The sequence below is a fragment of the Phallusia mammillata genome, chromosome 1 (assembly GCF_965637545.1).
Source record: "Phallusia mammillata chromosome 1, kaPhaMamm4.hap1.1, whole genome shotgun sequence".
NCBI lineage: Eukaryota > Metazoa > Chordata > Ascidiacea > Phlebobranchia > Ascidiidae > Phallusia > Phallusia mammillata.
This window is the reverse complement of record NC_137252.1, coordinates 33,444,414-33,465,417: the sequence shown is the minus strand read 5'-3', so window position 1 is coordinate 33,465,417 and position 21,004 is coordinate 33,444,414. Positions and strand designations below refer to the sequence as shown.

At 36.0% G+C, this 21,004-nt stretch overlaps 1 protein-coding gene and 1 long non-coding RNA gene across 9 annotated transcripts; one reads left to right on the top strand and one right to left on the bottom strand.

Annotated features, from left to right (window-relative positions):
• The first annotated feature begins 1,674 nt into the window (after positions 1-1,674).
• LOC145230740 (uncharacterized) lies at positions 1,675-3,367 on the top strand. 4 transcript variants are annotated; one of them, XR_013860752.1, is made up of 4 exons: positions 1,675-2,112; positions 2,177-2,358; positions 3,095-3,231; positions 3,304-3,367. It is a non-coding gene; the product is annotated as an uncharacterized LOC145230740 (long non-coding RNA). The 4 variants fall into 4 exon arrangements; XR_013860746.1 differs by having other exon boundaries at positions 2,990-3,231; XR_013860747.1 differs by having other exon boundaries at positions 2,177-2,385.
• Positions 2,516-20,086, bottom strand: LOC145230609 (uncharacterized). Of its 5 annotated transcripts, none has more exons than XM_080096083.1 (14): positions 19,914-20,086; positions 18,741-19,398; positions 18,566-18,637; positions 17,549-17,652; positions 17,280-17,439; positions 15,397-15,507; positions 15,110-15,154; positions 8,707-10,011; positions 8,507-8,578; positions 6,093-6,545; positions 5,290-5,364; positions 3,680-3,915; positions 3,355-3,522; positions 2,516-3,164 (listed from the first exon to the last, which is right to left on the bottom strand). In XM_080096083.1, exons 1-14 carry the CDS (start codon positions 19,965-19,967, stop codon positions 3,081-3,083), a joined length of 3,597 nt encoding a protein of 1,198 aa, XP_079952209.1. In that variant the 5' UTR covers positions 19,968-20,086; the 3' UTR covers positions 2,516-3,080. The 5 variants fall into 5 exon arrangements, with proteins under 5 accessions (XP_079952209.1, XP_079952216.1, XP_079952222.1 ...); XM_080096090.1 differs by having other exon boundaries at positions 5,290-5,361; XM_080096096.1 differs by having other exon boundaries at positions 6,093-6,284.
• Positions 20,087-21,004: the final 918 nt, after the last annotated feature.

Below are 21,004 nucleotides of genomic sequence, written 5' to 3'. Positions count from 1 at the left end.
CGCTGTATTCAATGCATCAGACTGTCTTGTGGGTGAAAGTATAGTTGTAAGCGGCTTAAAATTAATGGATCTAAACAACAAATTCAGTTAAACATTTCTAGTAAAGAAACTGGAAGCTGAGGCAAGGTCAGCTCGACTGAACGCTGCTAAGGAGTTTACAACGAGTAAAGACACCTTGGAACGAGAGAAGAAGCAACTGCAATGTCGGTTGAAGAGCGTGGATGATACAAACCGCAACAGTGTCCGTCAACTTCATAATATATTAGCTGACCAGTATAGGATCAATGCCAGGTAGTTTGGGTTCTGGATTGCGCAATAACCATCTATTATTGCTCAACATTAATTCGATAATGCACAGAATAAGATGATTGTTGCGTAATTTCGAATCAGTAAGACTCACCATTAAACGACTATTGTGCAGTATGAGAACATGTTGTATAATATCAAGTCATTATTGCTCAATATTTAACAGTTATTGCTTACTGGATCATCCAGTAATGGCTCTTTAGTGCAGAGTAAGACGCGCCTCAACTCGAAAGCGCCGCCAACGAATTGATCGGTTTAACGTCAGCAGTTGGGGAAAGATGATCTGCTTTCAAACACATCAAATCGACGCTTGTTTGTGTGCATTTCAGGTGGAAGAAAGAAACGGAGAGCGCAGTGAAGAGATACGAAGACAAGATCGCTCAACTCGCACAGAACAGACGCAAATGTCACAAACTCACCAACAAATTACAGGTTGACAAATCTCATCAACTTTGCACCTAATTAAACGAAAAATCGCAATGTCCTTCACGGACAAAAGTAAAATGTCATATAAAAACAAATATAATGAGTTTAGTAACAAGTTTCACTCACGTGAGTTAAACAAGCTACCAATATCAAGTGGATTAAACACTGTTAGAAATTTTGAACACGATTTTCCCTTCCTAGAGCAGTTCTTTTTCATAATCTGTTTTAATTACGATTTGGTTGCTTGATAAAGGGTTTGTTAACAATAGCTTTTCCATTTATCAGCATAACGATAATGTTTTTGTGTTTCTCGAAAAGGATTTTGCGCAAAATCTCCAGTTATAGTTCTTGAACATTATATTTTGCAAGCTCTCTAGAATTTGGTTTCAAATAAAGTCAGTGTTTGAAAACGCCCATCTTCATTTGAGTCTGTGGATATTTTTCTCGCAGTGTCAGGAACTGAAGGCTCCTATGATCATGGTTGAAAATATACCACCGGTCCAGGAGAGCCACGTAAGCGTAGATTTCATGGCGTCGCAATTTAACATCAGTAGTTTTGGTCGGTTTGCAAATAATCCCAACTTTTTTACCGAATTTGTCTACATCAGTGACATAAAGTATCGTTTGTTCTACTGTGTTGTATCGATTTCATAGAAGTATTATCAATTTATCAGTCAGTATCCTGGCATGATTGTATTTCTTAACCAAACTAGTAACGCTTTCCTTCCCATCAGGGTACATACATCGTTTAATCCTCATTTTTCCTCCTACGATGTGTAATTGTAATTTATAGATTTGTTGAAAGCAGGAGCATTTATTTGACATTAAATTTACAACAGACGAACGATTACAGCGGCTGTGCTCATTAAATTAAACAAAAATCAAGTTTGAACTGCAAAGTGTTGCATGTTTTTATTTTCAAGTTTAGAAGTTATCTAAATGTTACATCTCCACGTTCAGTTACGCATGATTAACTTGTCTCATTATTCCCCTGCGATGACGTTACAATCGCCATGTGCGTAACAGTAAAATTAGAAGGCCTTTGTCTGTATGTTGCAATGATTAGTTCATTTACTGTACAACGTGGTCGAGTAAGGTGATTTATTACTGCATTAAGTAAATTCGTTTGTGTTGCATTTTTAGAGACGAATAAGGCTAAATTAAATATTGTGACGACTGACTAATTAATCTTCAAGTGAAGGCTGTTTACCGTGATTGTCGGTGAGTGTTTAATTCGATTTGTGACCTAAATTAATTCATGGCTTTATGTGTGACTTATGGCATGCTGTATTTTCCTATAGTGATTGCAGCGATTGTTTCATCGTCTTGCAACTGTTGATACGTGTACTGTACCTGTTGACCTGTGTCGCAAAATAGTTGGTAAGTTAGTCATTGGCATTTTTGTGCGTTGACATATGTCAATGTGTTTCGTTTTCTTGTTTAGAAAACCGTTCCCGTTTCGTTCTCAACCCTGTTTCTGTCCGTTCCTGATTGTGTACGACGTTGTGGTTGTTGCCGCTATTGTTGCTGTGGATTAGTACACGTGTTTCGGGAAGTGTGATTTGTGTGGGAAAGGGCGAGGCGTGTTTCAACGTGACAAACCCTTTGTGAGGCTCAGCCTTGCAGGTCGGCCGTTCAGAGTCTACACTAAATGTGACTTTTTTCATAATGTCATTGCTGCTTTGTTTGCAAATAGCTAGTTGTTATCTTCGTTTGTTTTCTGTCAATCACCATGATCTAAATATTTTCATTCCAACTGAAACTTAAAATATCATATACTTCATAGCACGCTAGGCCCATTTATTTACAAATTTTACGTTTAGACTTATTTGACGCATAACATTAAAAAACTTATCAAAGGGATTTCCTAATATCCAAAGATCACAATTGAAATCCAAAGATCTTCAGAAATAACCCCAATGAGTGACAGCCCTGGAGCCAGCACATGTACATAAAAAACATAATTATATTACACATCAGGTAGATAAAAACAGAAATGAAAACAAATTTAATAACTTTGAAAAACCCAAGAAATCCAAACTTACCAAACACCAAGTTCCGCAAGACAATCGTATTTCTATTTTCCTAATTTACATGAATAGGTGTGAATTTTATTATCATGGTAACGATGCAGTTTAGAAAATTTTGCTGGTTTTAAAATTTTGCAGCAATTTATGTTTGTTTTTTATTTAATTTTATTAAATAAGTTTGTGACTAAAACCTTATTCAAAAATTTGTTTTCTTTATTTTTTATTAGCACGAGAATCACAAATCAGAAAACGAAAGCAAACGACAAAGTTGTGAAAGTTTGTAAAAATTGTGTTGAAGAAAAAGTTTGAAGTCGAAGTTTAACTTTTATCAGAAAATTCTTCATCGCTGTCGGAAAATTCGTTTTCTTCATCGGAATCTTCATAGAAATCAACAGTTGACCGCTGCAAGAAACACAAAAAAACATTCAGCTGAAATCTTTGTAAACAACACAAGTAGAATCACACAAAGGTCAGGCTTGCTGAGAGAGTGACGTCACCAGCCTATGACGTAATCATATTTACGTCACTATTTTATTCACAGGTGATTTTGTATTGGAAAATGTTTATCTATAAATCGAACAAACAATCTTACGGGAAGTCCGGGTCTTTCCAGTTCTCTGCGTAAATTCCGTTTCCCATCATCAGAAATCCCGCAATCCTCCAGATACAACCACTCAACTTTCCTCAAACAACCGGAAGCGGAAATTATTTCAACTCCGGGATTTCCGAACTTATTGCCACTCAGCCAAAGTTCTTCCATCTGCACAAGATTTGATGATTATTTGTCGCAAATACTAACTGAACAAATTAACTGTCACGTGATGAGTGACGTAGTTGTGTCGTCATTTATTTAATTTCAGGTTTTGTAATTATTATAAAAAATATTCTTATGAAACAAAATCACAATCATAACAAACCCCGTGTTTCATTTTACTGATTCCTCCACAAATCACCCTCAGTGCGTCTGAGTTCAGGTTGCAGTCGTAAAGATCCAGCAACTCAACAGTTCGATTCAACCTTGGGAGGATTTCAGCCACGGCGTGCGCTGCACTCGATGAGATGGGAATTCCGTTGAAATCAAACTTCACAGGAAGATTACTTGCAAGAAAATCCTTTTCATCATCTGAGCATTCTTGCAAGTCCGTCAGCAGATCTAATAAAATACAAAGGAAAAACAAATAGTTGTTTTGGGTTGTATACAATAAAGCAGGGCGGCTGGAACTAAGTTTGGGATTTCGGGTTGACCATAAAACCATTTCAAAAAATTTCATAAATTTAATATCAACACCAGGAATGTTAACGAAAATTACGACTGAGGCCTCTGCGTTTTTTCTGCAAGCGAAAATTAACAAGGACCACCTTTATACGTTATGTATACTGTATTAGTAAGTTTGAATAAAGTCTGCCTACCTGTTTATTTGCAGAACTTTTCATCTTACTAACTTTGAATAACATTACAAACTATCAGCAGTCAGAAATTACAAATTTAGCATCTAAACACGAGAGCAAATTTAATGCGCCCTTCCTCCAAAACTTTTAATGGCTTCTGATCTACAAATTCACTAAGTGAGTAAAATATTCCACAAACACAATGTGGTGATTATGACGCAATACAGAATTTTTTATGTCATAAGTAATGAGACAATTACAGTAGCAAAGTTTTTGCAAACTTTCGCTAGCGGTGCCAATGATTATAATTTATTATTTTCAGAGTAAATTTAAGATAAAAAAGGCTTGTTTAGTTTCGAATTACACCATCTTATATGTTGGTACTTTGCATTGTTAAATATCGCTACGAAAACAACGCTTTGCTGTTTACGATGCGCTCATTATCACGTTAGGCCGTCCATCTCCTTTTTTGTAAAAACCTTAAAATACTAGAAAGGTGGCCTGCGATTTTTTTAAATTCTTGAGTACAAATTAGTGAAAAGTATCAATCCACACTTCAAAAGGTTCTGTTTGTATTCCTTTTACATTATATAGTCATTTATTTTCAATTTAAATATGAAATTATAAAAAGAACGAGAAACAAATCTCCCAATCCAATCTATAGCTTTGACCTCGAGATAGCTGTCAAAGGCCAGTTTTTGAACCGTTAATTTTTTTCTCACAAAACCCAGCCAGTATAACCGACACTGACAAATTACGAAGATATTTTGCAGCAAAGGTATATGTAACAAATCGTTCTTCAATTTGTTCTGTTTCACAAACGTTCACCATTGACCTGAAGTAGCATCTCATCGACACGCTTTTCAGCAGGACGTAGTCCTTGTGCAAAAATAACGTTTGCCTAATTTGTACACAACTCAAGTTGTGTGTTTCTAAATTGAATTTAAATTTGTTCTTAAATGTGAAAAATTGTTCTTAAATGTGTTTTGTCTTAAAAGCGTTCATTAGCAGGGTGGGCCGACTACCGCTCTTTTTTGCAAAAACTCCCATAAACAAAATGTTATCTTTGTAAAAAGATGTACATAGGAGCTATTTGGACATAGATGCGGTAACAAATAAACCAAACACATACTCTTACCTATCAAAAGATGTCCATCCAGGTAAGTTGTCATGTACTCGATAAGCTCTTTGCGAAACATTTCAATCTTGCCTGCTAAAAACAAAAACATGTTATTTCTTGGCAAAAACCTGGAACGCGACTATAAATGATGTCTGACTGGCTGGGATAATAAAATATAGGTGTCAGAATAAAGGAGGAAAACGCTTGGTATCGAACAGCGTGTACAAAGTAGAGTGATAGGAAGGTCTGAATAAGATAGGGACTAAATTAAAGTTCTGTGGCAATGTGGGGCAGGTCGCATATATAATTTGCCAACTGTTTTCCGCCGTAATGGAAAAATGACTTCAGTGGCACCGACTGCCCTTCAGAAGTAAACGGTGTTTTATGGCATACCGCAAGTAGGGTGTCAGTATAATGAAAAACTAGTTAAAATTTCATGCCAGTTTATGGAAGTACGATTTTTGTCAATTTATTTCACACTTTCAGTGATATACAAGCTAAAACCAAGCCACTTTGGTTGTATCAACTGACATTGCACAAGTTGACGGTGTTTGACTTATTTTGTCATGTACCCAGGGCCCTGGAGAGAAGAAAAACATGCGTACGGACTGCACCCCCCTCTTGTGGGGCCTGCATGTGCATGTAAGTGTTGTTAAAAGCTTGCTTTGCTGTACAATGCTTTATTAATTTAACCCATTTGATACATATTTTCTGTAGATGATTAGCTCAATCAAATGAATGCATGTACACCTACTGAATGGTTTAAAAAGCTTAAGAACACAACCAAAAGTGTCATCATATGTTATTTGTTACACTCTTACTTGCTTGAAATTGCCATGGAACTTGTTCAACTTCATAGAAATAGTTCCATGTTGTTGCTGGCTGTGCAGGCCATGGAGGAGCAGATGTTTGGGGTTGGGCCGGGTTAGTGTATGGCAGGTGATATGATTGTTGGTGATTGTTCTGATGAAAAGGAGCAACACCATGGTGCATTCCAGATGGGGCTAGATTTCCTGGATAAGGTAGCTGGTATAAATAATGTGGATCGTAAAACTGCCTAATGTGACTTGGAATATTTGAAAAGATTGGCTGATTATTCATCTGAACATTTCCATGCTGATGGTCAAAGCGTTGTTGATTGACATATAACTGCTCTCCATTATGAGCTGGATTTACTGCAACATAGTGGAGCTGATTTGTATAAGGGGAGGTGGGGTGATTGTTCCGTGGTAACTGATGTTGAAATTGCTCAAAATTTCGGATAGGGAAAAATCCTATAAACAAATTGGCACCGGTTTTAACTTCTCAAAATAAACCTTATGTTGACAGATTTGGAAGCAAATCAAAGTGACAAATCTATGGGAGTAATGAGTGAGATTGAAAACATTTCAATCATTATTCCAAAATTAAAGTGGGGATGGAAAGACAAGGCCCACAGAAAAAAATGGAACTGATGAAACCAATTTGAGAAATAACTGGAGGAGCTAAAGAGTCAAAAGCAATATAAAATGACATTTGAAAAAACAGTTTAGCTAATTTCAGGGGTGAGTAATGTCGGGCCTAAGAAAGACTAATGTCATGAAAACAGTCCAAATTTTGGTTTTTTGAATAATAGCCAGGTAAGTGTTTAGATATAATAGTAAACACAGCAATTAATACATGACCAAAGGCAAAAAACAACTTACACATAAATATTTTTCAATGATACTGAGCATAAATAAATATGCTTAGTGAAGTCCAAACTTTTGAAATTTTCTAGTCCATTCAGACATTTTTGAAGGTTTCTCTGTCTAAGAATCAGCTTCTATTGATTGTGAATTGCACACAATTGTAAGGGGCTATGGGGGTAAATGATAGGGCTACAGGGTTGAACACACCAATAGACACCTATAAAAGACACACTCTACAAACTGTCTACAGTTTATTCATGTCAAACATTGTTTAAAAATTAAGCTCATTTAGGGGGCCAGTGGGGTAAATGTTAGGGCGACAGGGTAAAACACAACAATCGACAACTATGAATAGCACACTCTATAAACTGTCAAAATTTCATCTAACTCAGACATTGTTTAAAATATTCACCCATTTTAGAGAGCTAGAGGGGTAAATATTGAGGGTACAGGGTAAAAATCAACCATCGACATTTATAAATGACAAATTCTACAAGCTGTCCAAATTTCATTTAATTTTGACACTGTTTAAAAAAACTCACATTTTAAGGGGTTAGTGGGGCAATTGATAAAGTTCTACACCCAAGAGTATAAAACATGAAACTACAATGAACTAAATTCTGAGCACTAGAGGTGTTATAAGCCACATTTAATAACACTTCTGACATCATACAGCTGTTAATACCCCTCTTTTGACATGTGCAAAAATGTCCACCAAGAAACAAACACAAGTACCATATGTTCTGTTGCTTTATTATACTATCACATCACAGAAATCTTTGATTTGTGGTGAAGCAACATACAAACGTGTTTTACACTTTGGGGTCCAGTGGGGCAAATACTTGACTTATCAAGTAAGTAGATAAAGTAGGCACATCCGCATCTGTGAAAGTTTCATCCGAATCCACCAAAGATTTCATGCCAAAAGTGCATGAACAAACTTTGGCCGAAAAAAGAAAAAAAATGAGTGAAATCAAGATACATCCCTTTCAGGAAATGGGCCTCATAATGAAATGATTTACAAACTAGTCACAATAACTGCTACTTGTTTACACATTGCATCTGCTGGACAGAATCTGTTGGCACCATTCATTTGTTGAGTGACACCTGTCAATGTGCATTAAACGTTTTCCAAAACATATGTATTTTCCCTACACTTGGGGCATGAAACATGCAAAGTTGTAAATAATGCATGTTATGGGATAACTATGATAAGTCTTGGGGCAACAAGTTTAAACAGGGGGACAAAAAAGCCCAAATTTAGCCATTTAGGGGTTAATGGGGTAAATGGTGCAACTGCATGATAAAATATATCAATAAACACCTCAAAATGGCATGTTCTGAGAACTTTAATGGGACCCCACATCAAAACTGATAAAGCAACAATCAACACTAACTCAAACTACAGTCCTGTAAAATTTAACCCCAATTAGCTAATAGTTAAAAGTTAGACCACTTGAGGCGCTTTAAATAGCTAGCTTTGATACTTCTAATGTCATAAGTCTGCTAACAAAGTCAAATTTAAATTTGTTCCACTGCTACTGCTCATGTTTAGTTGTTCATACCTTGCATGGTTGTAGGTTTTGCTGAGAGCTGAACTATTGGTGGAGCAGGGTCACACGATAGTGATTGTAAATCTGTTAAGATATCATATAAGCACATATCAATGAGATAATTCATTACCAAAGACTTTGGAGTGATTATTGGTTAACTGAGGAGTGCTCATCTCAGTATAATGAACTATTCCATTCAATTAAAGACTTACTTTTTTTGCCTTTGTTTCCCAGCAGAAGGCCGCATAAAAATCGTCGAACCATCGACCAATGGCCTCCCTTTGCCACCTCAGGGATTATGTTGTGAAATTCTTCATCTGGCATGAACTCACGTATGTACTTGGCCGCAAACATCTCCTGCAACATTTGATGCAGAAAGTAAAATAGTTGGTCACCATCAAATAGTCGTTGATTCGGAATGCCAATTTTACGAGCAAAGGCAATGATGATGTCTTGGACAATGGTGGCTTTAAGACTCCCAAGACTTCCTTGGGTAAATACAACTGTTTTCTGCAGCATTCCTTCATATGCCATTTTACCAAGTGGTTTACATAAATTGGTAATATTCATGTTGCGTGCATGGTCAGAGTATCTCAGTTGCTCTAAAACAATTTGAAAAACCTCTGTGACTGTTTTTACTTTGTTTAAACCTTGATCCAAAACAGCAAAAACGATAAATTGCAGTAACAAAGGATTGTGACAAAGACTAAACAGTTGCGGGGTTTTGGTGGAAATTAATTCCCACAATTCATCTCCCTTTTTCCCTGCAAAAGCACGGAACAGCTTTTCCATGTCTTCAGTTGAAAGGTCATCAACATGAACTGTCACATCTGGACGAAGGTGTGACGGGAGTTTAAGAATTTTGTGGGGACGTGATGTAAAAATTAGCAAAGAATCTTTAAAAATCTTCTTGCAACAAAGATTGGCTACTAGCTGATCAATTGGCAAAGATGTATCATAAGAAGCATTTACTGGTGTCACATTTTCAAGCGTCCACAATGCCTGGTCATAGCCATCAAACACAAAAACACACTTATCTTGGTTTTCTACCATCCATTGAAATGCTTTTTCTTTTGTTTCATTATCCAATCCAGGACAAAGACAGTCAACAAAAAGTTGTTTGCATGTTAAAGGCTGATTATAGTTTAGGTCCATGAATCTAAGATGAAACTTAACAGATTGATTTGGTTGAGTTAACTTTGCCAATTGTTTAGAAAGAGTAGTTTTCCCTGAGCCAGGTGGGCCAACTAATGCAATAAACCTTTTTTTGGAGGTTAGATTTAAAATTGTATTGAAGGTAACAGTCTGTTGATTTGCAGTGGAGGACAGTTTCTCTGTAGTGGATGGTATGAATTCCTCTGTTCCCACAGGACACCATAGTCCCCGATATGCCTCATATTCATGCATTCCTGGATGTACATCAGGTAGTTGGTTTGGTTTCAGTTTTTCATCATAAAGCACCACGCTTTCTGGTAAGCCTTTTGTATGCTCCTCCTGGAGCTTTTTAATAGCAGCAACTGAAATGAAAATGCATGTGAATCATGCTATTATGTAAAACAACATGTTAATGCCAGTGCCAAGTGACACTTTTGTTGGGATCTTACTTAAATGGTTGATTGTAATTGGTGCTGGTTATTAATAGTAATGTACTGAATCAGCAAAATTGATTGATTCTGCCGAAATCGAATATTCGGCGGTTATGCCGAATAAATTTGGCCGAATCAACCAAATCATTCATGACGTCACATGAAGTCCTACCGTATGCGTTTGATAACACAAGTCTATATACCAAGCAATTAATGCAGAATAGTTGTCCTTCGTTCCTAATTTTAGTTCTGTGGAGTTTAACATTGCCTCAAGCATGATTGCCAATTAAGCCGACAATGAATTACTGATTTTTTTGTCTGCAGTGGTAAAAACGATGATGTGTTAAAAATATAATGATTGACATGATTGTCTTTGTTACTAAGCAGAAAAGACACGCTTAACGTTTTAAATGTGTGTTCATCAGAGATTCAGTTTCTGCCGAATCGCACCAAATTATTATTCGGCCGAAACCGAATCTTTGCAATAGTGGCTGATCCGGTCGAAAAATTCGGCAAACCGAATATTCGGTACATCTCTAGTTATCTCCTTCCCTGAAGGGGACTCATGTTGTCCATATATATATATATATATATATATATCTTTTTTGTCTAGTTTGTTTCAACCATTTGGTCAGAATAGAGTGGTTCAAACTTATTCAAATTTACACACATGTAAATTTGTGTACGCAACTACACCAGATGACCCAGCAATTAACCAACTGAAACGTAAAATTTACAGAACGGCTATAATTAAGTAAGTGATCTGGGAGTTAAATACTTAAAGAGGTTGGTGCTTTAAAAAGTATGTTCAGTGATTTAATATTTAGTTGGATTTGCCCATTTTCACCACATTACACCAAAATATTTTTTAGGTTCAACAGTTCTTGGAAAAAAACTTGTCAAGTGTAGTAAATGGAACTACTAGCTACATGCATATAGAAAAGTTAATATGTAAACAGAACTGCATGCATATAGAAATGTCACCTTTCTAGTTTAAAAAGTATTTACAAAAGAATTGTTTAACTAGAAAAGTGGTTTTCTGATATACTTCAATTTTATATATTCTATACGATATTTACCATTTTACTATACTATACTATACACAATTGTATCTATGTGTATGATTGTTTTTGAAAGCAAAAACTAATGGGTCCTCACACGCTTGTTTATGCAGATTTACGATAAACCTATGTTGCGGTTATTTTTATATTCCTAAGGACAAATTTTTCACAAAGAATTAACTTAACTTTTAAAGTTTTTGTCCATATTCTTTTTGCATCTTTATTGTCATATAATTAAAATCGGTGAAAAAAGAACGGAGAAAATACTTTCAATTTAATCTCTTGCTGTGACCTTGATATTGTCATTTAAGTTCAGTTTTTAAACACAAATTTTCCTATATAGCCTTAACTGTTTTATTAGACACTATATAAAAAGTCATTTGCTACAAAGGAATACAAAACAACTTGTTTTTCACTTAAATTTGTTTCGCAAAAACGACTGTTTAATGACCTTTTGACACTGTTTTTAACAGCATGCAGTCCTTAGTGTTTAACAATGCCGTTCAGCCTAATTTATACATCACTTAAGAACTGATTTTTGAATTGATTTGTCAAAAATAAAGAAGATACGTTATGACGAAAAATTCTTAACTGTGTTGTAATCCCTACAAGTTAACCTTTAGTGACCCGTGTTTATGCGACGGCCAAGCTGACAACGAGAATTTAAAGACCATTTATCGCGGCGTTCGAAAAAGTTTAGTTTATTTTTTCATATTTATGTTGGGTCTACGACGTTTTGCCTGACATAAACGAAATCGAAATACGTTTATCAAGTTTAAATTACGTCTTAGGTGTAAAAACTTCTCCAAAACTGAAAATGCGCGTGATAACTCAATAAAACGTCACAGCATTCCTGCACAAAAAAATAGCTGATTTCTAATCACCCAAACGACTGTCTCGTAAAACGTCTGTCCGGACGTCAAGCTGAGCACTCCCGCTCTGCCGCCTTAATCATAAACCAGTGAATTCCTCCCTTGGGACTTATATCTATGACTGATAGTGTACACATATTATAGGTTGTAAAGGTAACTGGCAAAATTTTAAATACTATATGAATACCCTGCTTAAACAATTGTTATTTTTTAAAAATATTTCTGCACCATAGGGCTTATATTTCTGCCTCAAAACTAATACAGACGAATCCGGTTAATCGCATCATCCATTTGCCACGGGTATTTGATGCGATTAACCGGATTATGCGATAATCCGGTTGCTATGTAAACAGTACACGCCGTTAACGAAAGTGCTTGCTTTCACTTCCCCAGCTAAAACAAAGTTGCAGTGACGCTCAACTATGGCAACGGAGCAGTATTTTCTCTCTTTTGTTGCCGAGAATCGAAAAAAGTGCTACTCTCAGCGCAATGCACGACGTCATGCTTCCTAACTGTCGTGGCTATGGTGCAATCGCCCAAGTGTGTTGAAGAAACAGTAGAAACGCACACACACACACACACTTGGTTGGCGCGCACGCCACAGTTCGCTTGATTTGAGCTTTCTCTTGCAGTAAGGTTTATTTGAAAAGATATGTTACATCGCATCGTAGCCAAGGGGCCCAACATTTAAATTTGGGAACTTCCCTATGAAGACGGTTTATGACGTTTTAGTCTTGTTTTGGGTGGTTTCCGTTATAAATGTGCCAGGCGTTTCGCTTCATATACACGTAAAATGGCCTGTTGTTTCTAACCTATTTCGTTTTCTAGTTCAAACCAACGCGTTAAGCGGCAAAGTGCTTGGTGCATATTTGTAAGCAGGCCCAAACCCGAAAGTACACCACCGAAACCGGGTCAAACTTACAACTTTGGTACATTCTACAGCGTCAAGGCGAGCTGCAGCAGTTTCTATTACAACCCGTTATACAATTGACAAAAAGAATAATTGATTTTAGCAAAACTTTAAAGACTCAGATTGTGGCGCTACTTTCTAGCTTACGCAGCAAAACTGCAGCTGCAGGACTAGCGTGACTGTCACGTGATCAACGTGTAATCGTTGCTTCAAAAATTTAAAGCAGCAACAAGTACTAGACTAGAGGAATAAATGCCTTTTTTAATCGGTGTTCTTCCTGATAAGTTGCGCAAGGTCACGAATAGAAGACATAAAATATGTCAGTCGTTGGCACGTTACCAATTACGTGAATCTAAACAACACGGTGTGATTACTTGCGATCTAACATTTTTTACAACCATTGCGTGTTTGGCGGGTCATGAACAATATAACAGAAAACATTTTTAAAAATTTGTTTTACATTTAACATTGTTTAAATTTCAACTCTTCATTTAAATTTTAAACGCCTGTTATATCATTATTGGCGATTAGATAAGCCAGTAATAAAGGATCAATGTGCACTGCTTTGAGATAACGACTGCTTGTTATCGCTCAGCGGTAAACTGAACGCCGTTTTAATCTCCTAATGACTTTTCCAAAATATTTTATAGTCGAGACGTGTCATTTTCAACGTTGAAATTAGATGCGTTATTTGGTGTAGAATGCAAACATGCATCCACGTCTTTTCGTGTACATTACATTTTACTATCATATCGTCGTTTTTTATTCGAAAAACTCGGTCTGTTTGACTTTCACATAGAGATCATCAATCCGGTTAATCGCATATTTTGTTGAAAATCGATGCGAATATCCGGTTTATGCGATAAACCGGTATGCGCTTAACCGGACGATTTTCTTAACAAACGATGGGCGACGGTTTGGGATTTTTAATTGCGATGCAATTAAACGGATTATGCGATTAACCGGTATGCGATTAACCGGATTTGTCTGTACTGATTATTTCGGGGTTTAAGGGGTGAAAAATGGGCGAATCCGAAAAAAAGAAACAAAATTCTTTAAAAAACCTTACTTTGCACCAAACAACAAAGCATGAAACTCCAAGACGCTGTACTTTAGTCAGTGCTGTTTTAAAAAATTTACGTTTTGGGGGCCTATGGGTGAACCGCTGGGCCAATCGGCGTCAAACTTCAGAAGGATCAAATTTGAATTACCGTATTTTACGGACCATAAAGCGCACCCTACTATAAGGCGCACTGTCAATAAATTGCTTTGATTAGTTTTTTGTTCATACATAAGGCGCACCGGACTATAGAACGCAACGTATTTTAAGGAGTATGGGTTACCGTATAAAGCTCAGTAAAGTCCCGTATAAAGCTCTTAAAGCTCTGAATATCACAGTTGGTAGTTGCGTTTACCGTAGTTTTTGTGTAAGACGGTGGTTTATTTATATAATGATAGTATCGGTACTGGTTTTGAGTGTAGCCTAGGCAATTAAGCACTACTTGATCCATACATTAGGCGCACCGGCTTATAAGGCGCACGATCAATTTATGAGGAAAAAAATGATTTAGATTGCGCCTTATGGTCCGTAAAATACGGTATTAACTAACATCTTTGTAAATTTTAATTAATTTAAAGCACTCTTTCTTGACCAAACGCGCCTCACAAGCCAGCATTACTAAAAGCGATTATTTCGGGGTTTAAGGGGTGAAAATGGGCGAATCCGAAAAACAAATTTCTTTAAAAAACCTTACATTGCACCAAACAACAAAGCATAAAACTCCAAGATGCTGTACTTTAGTCACTACAACCGTTTTGAAAAATTTACGTTTTGGGGGCATGTGGGTGAACCGCTGGGTCAATCAGGGTCAAACTTCAGGGGGATCAAATTTGGATTATTAACTAACATCTCTGTAATTTTGAATAAATTCAAAGTACTTTTTCATGACCAAACGCGTCTCACAATCCAGCGTTAGACAGAAAAAAAATATACGGACAAAAACAATGTGTCCCCTTCTAGTAGGGGACCCATAATAAAAAGTTTACTCATTAAATTTATCCAGATGTTTTGGAAACAAGATCTGTCAGTTGTTTCTACAAATTTATAGCTATGTTCCTTTTTTTTGTAATGGTGAGTAAACAATACAAATTTGATATTGCACAAAAGAAAAAACAAACATTTTTACCTTTGTCTTTTGGATCAAAATGTGGCCTCCCAGAAGTATTGTAATCTAAATCAATGTTTTTTTTGATATAATTACATATGTCAAATACAAAATGATTAAGACATATACTATTTATATTGAGTTTTATTCCATTTAAGTTGAATAAAAGGCAGCTGGAACAAAATTTTACAATTTAGAAGTTGCTACAGTACTATCTTACAATGTGTGCTCACCACAAAACTGGTTCAAATAATGAAGCCCAGTTATAAATTGTGTTGTTAAATTTATATGTAATGACAGGCACTTACAATTATGATGCACATCTCCTTGATGCACGTTCCCTTGAACCCCAACTACGGATGAACCTGAAACTGATGCTTCTCTCATATCAATACTCTGTTTGTCTCCAACAGTTTGGTCTGAATAAAACAGAGCAAATTAAATTTCTTTGATTATTTTATATCATGTGTTGGTTTCTTGTATAGATAGTTTGTTGCAAAAAGTTTAGGATTAGAAAAAAAATCACAAATACAAGAATAAAAGCAGCAGAAATATGTATTAACCAGAAAGGTGGTTTTTCAATAATTTCTTTTTTATATATTCACTATCCCATTTAGCAATTTACACGACACACCATTCGAGCTACACACATGATTGTTTTTGCATGCATAAACGAATGGGTCCCCACACATGTGTGTATGGTAATAGATTATGCTACAAAACTGTTATGGTTATTTTTAGATTCGCAACGACATATTAGTGTTAAAATTCTTTTATCATTATACTGTCATATATTTACAAAAGTAGTAACAAATGGCAGAAAATACTTCCAACCTCTGCGAATAGAAAACACTAACAGTATTAGAAACACTTAAACTGAAGGAGCCATTTTGCAGCAAAGGAATATATATCAATTTGTTCTTCACTTAACTTTATCTCGCAAAACATATACTGACCTGAAGTAATCTCTAGCCGTGCAAAATCCGAACGACCCATAATGACCTTTTGACCCATTTTTTATTAGCACGGACTCTTTACAGTTCAATAGAAACATAATGCAAATTTTGTATAAAATTCATGTATTGTTTCTCTAGGTTATTTGTCCTAAAATAAACAAATTACTTGTGACGTAAAATCGTTCTTACAGGGTTTTGCCGAACCTACAAGTTAACCTTTAATGGCCTCTTGTCAAGCAGCAGTCCAGCTGACAATGACCGATAAATGACCATTTATTGTAACTTTTGTGTAGTTTATATTTTGACCTGTATTTTAAGCAACAACGTTTTGCCTGACATATGAAAAGCAAAATACTGTTTATCAAGTTTAATTCACGTCTTAGACATGAAACTTATGCCAAAACTAAAAATGCACATGATAACCTTTAGCAACTTTCTTCCGTTACTTTATATCATTTGCATTAAATGGCCAAGAACAAAAAACAACAAATTATTTGCACAAAACACTTGACACCTCGACATAAAAGATATTTTGTAGTTTATTGCAATAAAGATACTCCTTTCATATTTACTCCTGTTCGATTACCAAACGACCTATTTTTTGGGGAAAAAATATAGCGTTTGTAAGGACTTTGTGGTAAAACGTTTAAGTATGTGTGGAGACTTTATTTCCTATCACACAGAGCTGGCTTGTTAACCAGTCAATCATCTCCTTTTCCACATGTTGCGGATGACCCTGGCGGGAGGCACTGTCTGGCTTTGCCCCATAGACAAATATTATGTGTAATGTCTGCCACCCCATATTTGTAACAGACGTCATTGTGATATAAATAACTGAACAGCTAACAGCTCTATTCCAGCGAGAACAAAGCCTGATGGTTCGTGTGGTCATGCATGAAGCAACAGTCATTTCTGTCCTGTACAGGTTGTTTACTAAGGTGTGTTTATAAAGCCATGATGGCAATAGCCAACCCTTAGTAAAGACAATAACTTGATATTTTAGGGTGACAGTCATTACAAAAAGTGCAGAAATTTTCTGGATCAATGTTTGTAATTTTTTCCAAACTAAAGAAGAAAAGAAGTTGAATACAGCACAGTACACATGCTAGGCACCTATACATTGTAGTTCTATTGTCTAATCCTTTTAATTTAAACATGTGCATCCACTAAATGCTTTTAGACAGTAAAGAAACACAACAATAAATTTCATTATTTGTTATTATGCATAATCTTACCTGCTGTAAAGTGCTGTGGAGCTTGTTGACTTTCATGCTGGGGACAATTTGATAACATAGCAGCAATAGACGTTTGGGGTTGTTGAGCAGGGTTAGTTTGTGAGGCGTAATTCCGATTTGTATTAATTGAAGATAGGTAGCATGATTGTTGGTTTGGAAGCTAAAAATATATATTTTGAGAAAATGGAACCATACCATGCGGCATTTCTGGTGGCACAGGATATGGTAATTGGTTCCACGAGTGCTTGGGTGTATTGAAAAGGACTTACTGCAACGTAGTGTTGTTGGTTTGCATAGTTTGCATAGGAGGTTGGTTGAGTGTTCCATAACGTCTGATGACGAAACTGCTGAGAATCAAACTGGTTCCTTGCACCTGTTTGTTTGAATGAAGAAACAAATTAGCATTAGACCAAAAAGGGGAAAAATGCAGATAAAAACAATCTTTCTTTCAAGGTAGGGGTCAGATAATTACTAATTTATATCACCTTGCCAATTTATCCATTATATTGAATGTAGAAGCATGGACTATTTTAAATTTTTCCATTTTAGAGGCATGTGAACTGTTGGGTCATATAGGGCAGTCTTTTCCAACCCATGGTCCCCAGAAAATTCTGTTGTGTCGCCAATTTTTATGACAATAGGAGGATTTACTCTTTGACTTCGTTTCGTAGCATTATTTTTTAATTTTCCAAGGCTTTCAGGGTTCTTCAATGAGGTCGATTTCATCCATCTAAGGTTCGATGGTGACAATTTGGAAAATTGCAGGCGATTGCAACATTACTGATTGTATACATAAATAAGCTTAAAAGCACTGTGAAATTCAGCTAACTTTATCTTACAAGCAGATTTTATTCATCAGACACACAAACACCAGGGGCAAGGGGATAAAACAAACTGCTTCAAAAGGTTGCCCAAAACTAATTTCAAGACTACTTGGCATGGTAATGGTTAATTCTGTTCGTGGTGTCATATTGGCTCTTAATGCTTTGAGGCAGCTCTAAAGTTCGGGCTAAATGGAAGTATTATGTTGAAAAATAAATAGTATTTGTTTTGATTTTTTAATTATCCAAACTGGCGTAATAATTTTCAAAAAGCTTCTTTGATTTAGAGACAAAAATACAACCAAAGTAGTAAGAATGCATCCAGGGTTTGCGAGAAACCACAAATCAAAATTTTGGGAAGTATTTGGGTCGTTTGGACTTTGAATAACTAACTAACACATGTGTAAATTTAAAAGATGCAAAATACAGATAAAAACAAATAAATCCCTCAAATGAGTCAAATACCTTCTACTTGTTGGTGCATTGCTTGTACTGGGTACATTGAACTGCTGGTACCCTGCAATTGTAGTGTCATACCTGTCAACATATGATTCAGGCTGTAACAGGTTTGTCACAACAGGAGGGCCAACCATGCCTTAAAAGCGCAAACTGACATCATCCGTTATTTTTTTAATCTTACCTGCTTGAAAATGCTGCGTAGCTTGTTGTGCAGGTTGGCCAGCAGTAGATGGTTGAGATTGTTGGGCAGAGTTAAGATGCGGGTTGTTATCATTTGAGATTGCCCCAAATAAAGATGCATGATAAGACTGTTGGTTATTTATTTGATGAATAGGGGCAACATAAGCATGCACTCCTGATGGAACCGGATTTAGTGAATAAGGTGGCTGGTTTAGATACTGATGTCCAATACTATGTGGATTGTAACTTTGCTGAGTACTAATGTGACTTGGATAAACTGGAATGTTTTGCTGGATATTCATCTGAGTATTTTCATGCTGGTGATATTGATATTGTTGAGCTGGACATGGTTGTGTCCAAGTTTGAGCTTGTCTCACTGCAACATAGTGTTGCTGGTTTGCATAGGAGTAGGTTGGTGGAGTGTTCCATGATGCCTGATGTCGAAACTGATGAGAATGTGAAATATTTCCTCTTACAGCTGCAGCATCAAATTGATTCCTTGCACCTGTTTGTTGGGGTGGAGAAACAGCTTGGTTGGAATGTGGAGTGTTGTATGGGTTTTGAGGTAGGTGGAAGTTTAATGGAGAGTGTTGGTGTGGATTGTATGGCTGGCTAGAGATGCTGGTAGATGCCAAGTGTTCTTCACTTGCAGAAGCATTCTGTAATAACAAACAACAGCTTAACAATGTATTGGTTTGTTAATAAAATTGTAACAAGATTGTTAAAAAATGTGAAACTTTCCACTGTCTCAGCTGAGGTGAATAACAAGTGACACATCATACCAGAAATTCATTGGAAATTTGATTATAACAGGAAATAACTATACATTTTCTATCAATCCTATGTTTAGTTGTAACTTTAGAGTTGTTTAATGTGTGTGATTTTATTCAGTTTTGATGAAATATGTGGTTCAGTAAAAGTAAACAGTCTTATTATTTTTGTGTCACAAATGCAAAGTCGACAAAAAAAAACAGAACAAAATTCAAATAGAATTTGCCAGATAAGCCAACGTCTATAAAACACTGTATATATGCGCCCCATGTTATTTGCATTTTACCTCCAACATGTCAAAATTGCACTTTTTCTGTATGCTGGGTCAATATGATTGGTGACTATGTTGCAGATGTGAATGCAACTGAATTATCCAAATCAACAAATAAAAAAATGTTTTAACCTGATTTTGGTCATCAGTATTTGGAATACATCTTCCTTCAAAATTCCGCTTCATTTAGTGCAAAATAATCCACTTGGCAGATCCAGACTTGGTTTCCCAGATCTGCCACTTTACAATGTAGAAGTCAACAGTTGGTGAATATGATTAGCCTAAAACATCTGACTGAAGTTACATAAAACTAAAATTGAAAACAACACAATTCAATTGTTAAGAAACAGTTTTTTTACAAAAGAATTAATATTCTCGACATTTATTTTTAACATTTAACCATAAGAAAACTAATTTATCCTAAGCTTTTATTTTCGACTGCATTGCGTAAAAACACCAAACTTTGCGTGCAACTAAAAAGAGGAACTAGCGAAATAAAAGCAATATGGCTTCACCTCAGGAAAGTTTTCGGTGAATCCCCTAAAGATGAGGAACAACAGAACAACCTTAAGGCACGGGTCACTGAACAGCCTTATACCAGTGTTGGGCAGATTAAACCATAGATACCTTATAAACCGATTTTATTTTAATCTTTTAACGAAGTATGAAATGGCGACATTTGGAAACTCTGTGTCACAAATGAGGTTAGCTGTAGACAAAACAAAATTTTGCAATGTGCTGTTTTTACATTCTTTTTTCATTGAAAGGCTTTACAAAATAAATGTTAAAATACTGTTATAGTTGCGCGGTTTTGTAAATACTTGTACAAAAAGCTAAAAAAAAAATTCATTTGTTTCGTCTAGTGCCGCGTGATTCTCGAGCGCTGATTGGTCGAAATGTGGAAAAACTTGTCATGCGTAACATGGTGTAAGGAAAATGGCATCGACCTAATATTTAACGTAGAGATTTTATGAAAAAGTGTTTTTTTGTTAGTTTGTATATGTTGTGTCTTTTCCAAACTAAAAAGAATGGCCATTCTTTAAAAGCAGACGTAATTATTCTTGTTTAAAAACAGATTAAGGAAACTTCTGCTCCTAAATTCATCAACCAAATATTCCGCTTGACACGCTATTAAAGCTGATGATGACGTAACAATCGAAGAGGTGACGTTGGAACACGTCATTAACGTTACTTAATTCAGTTGTTCTCAACGGGGGTCTGCG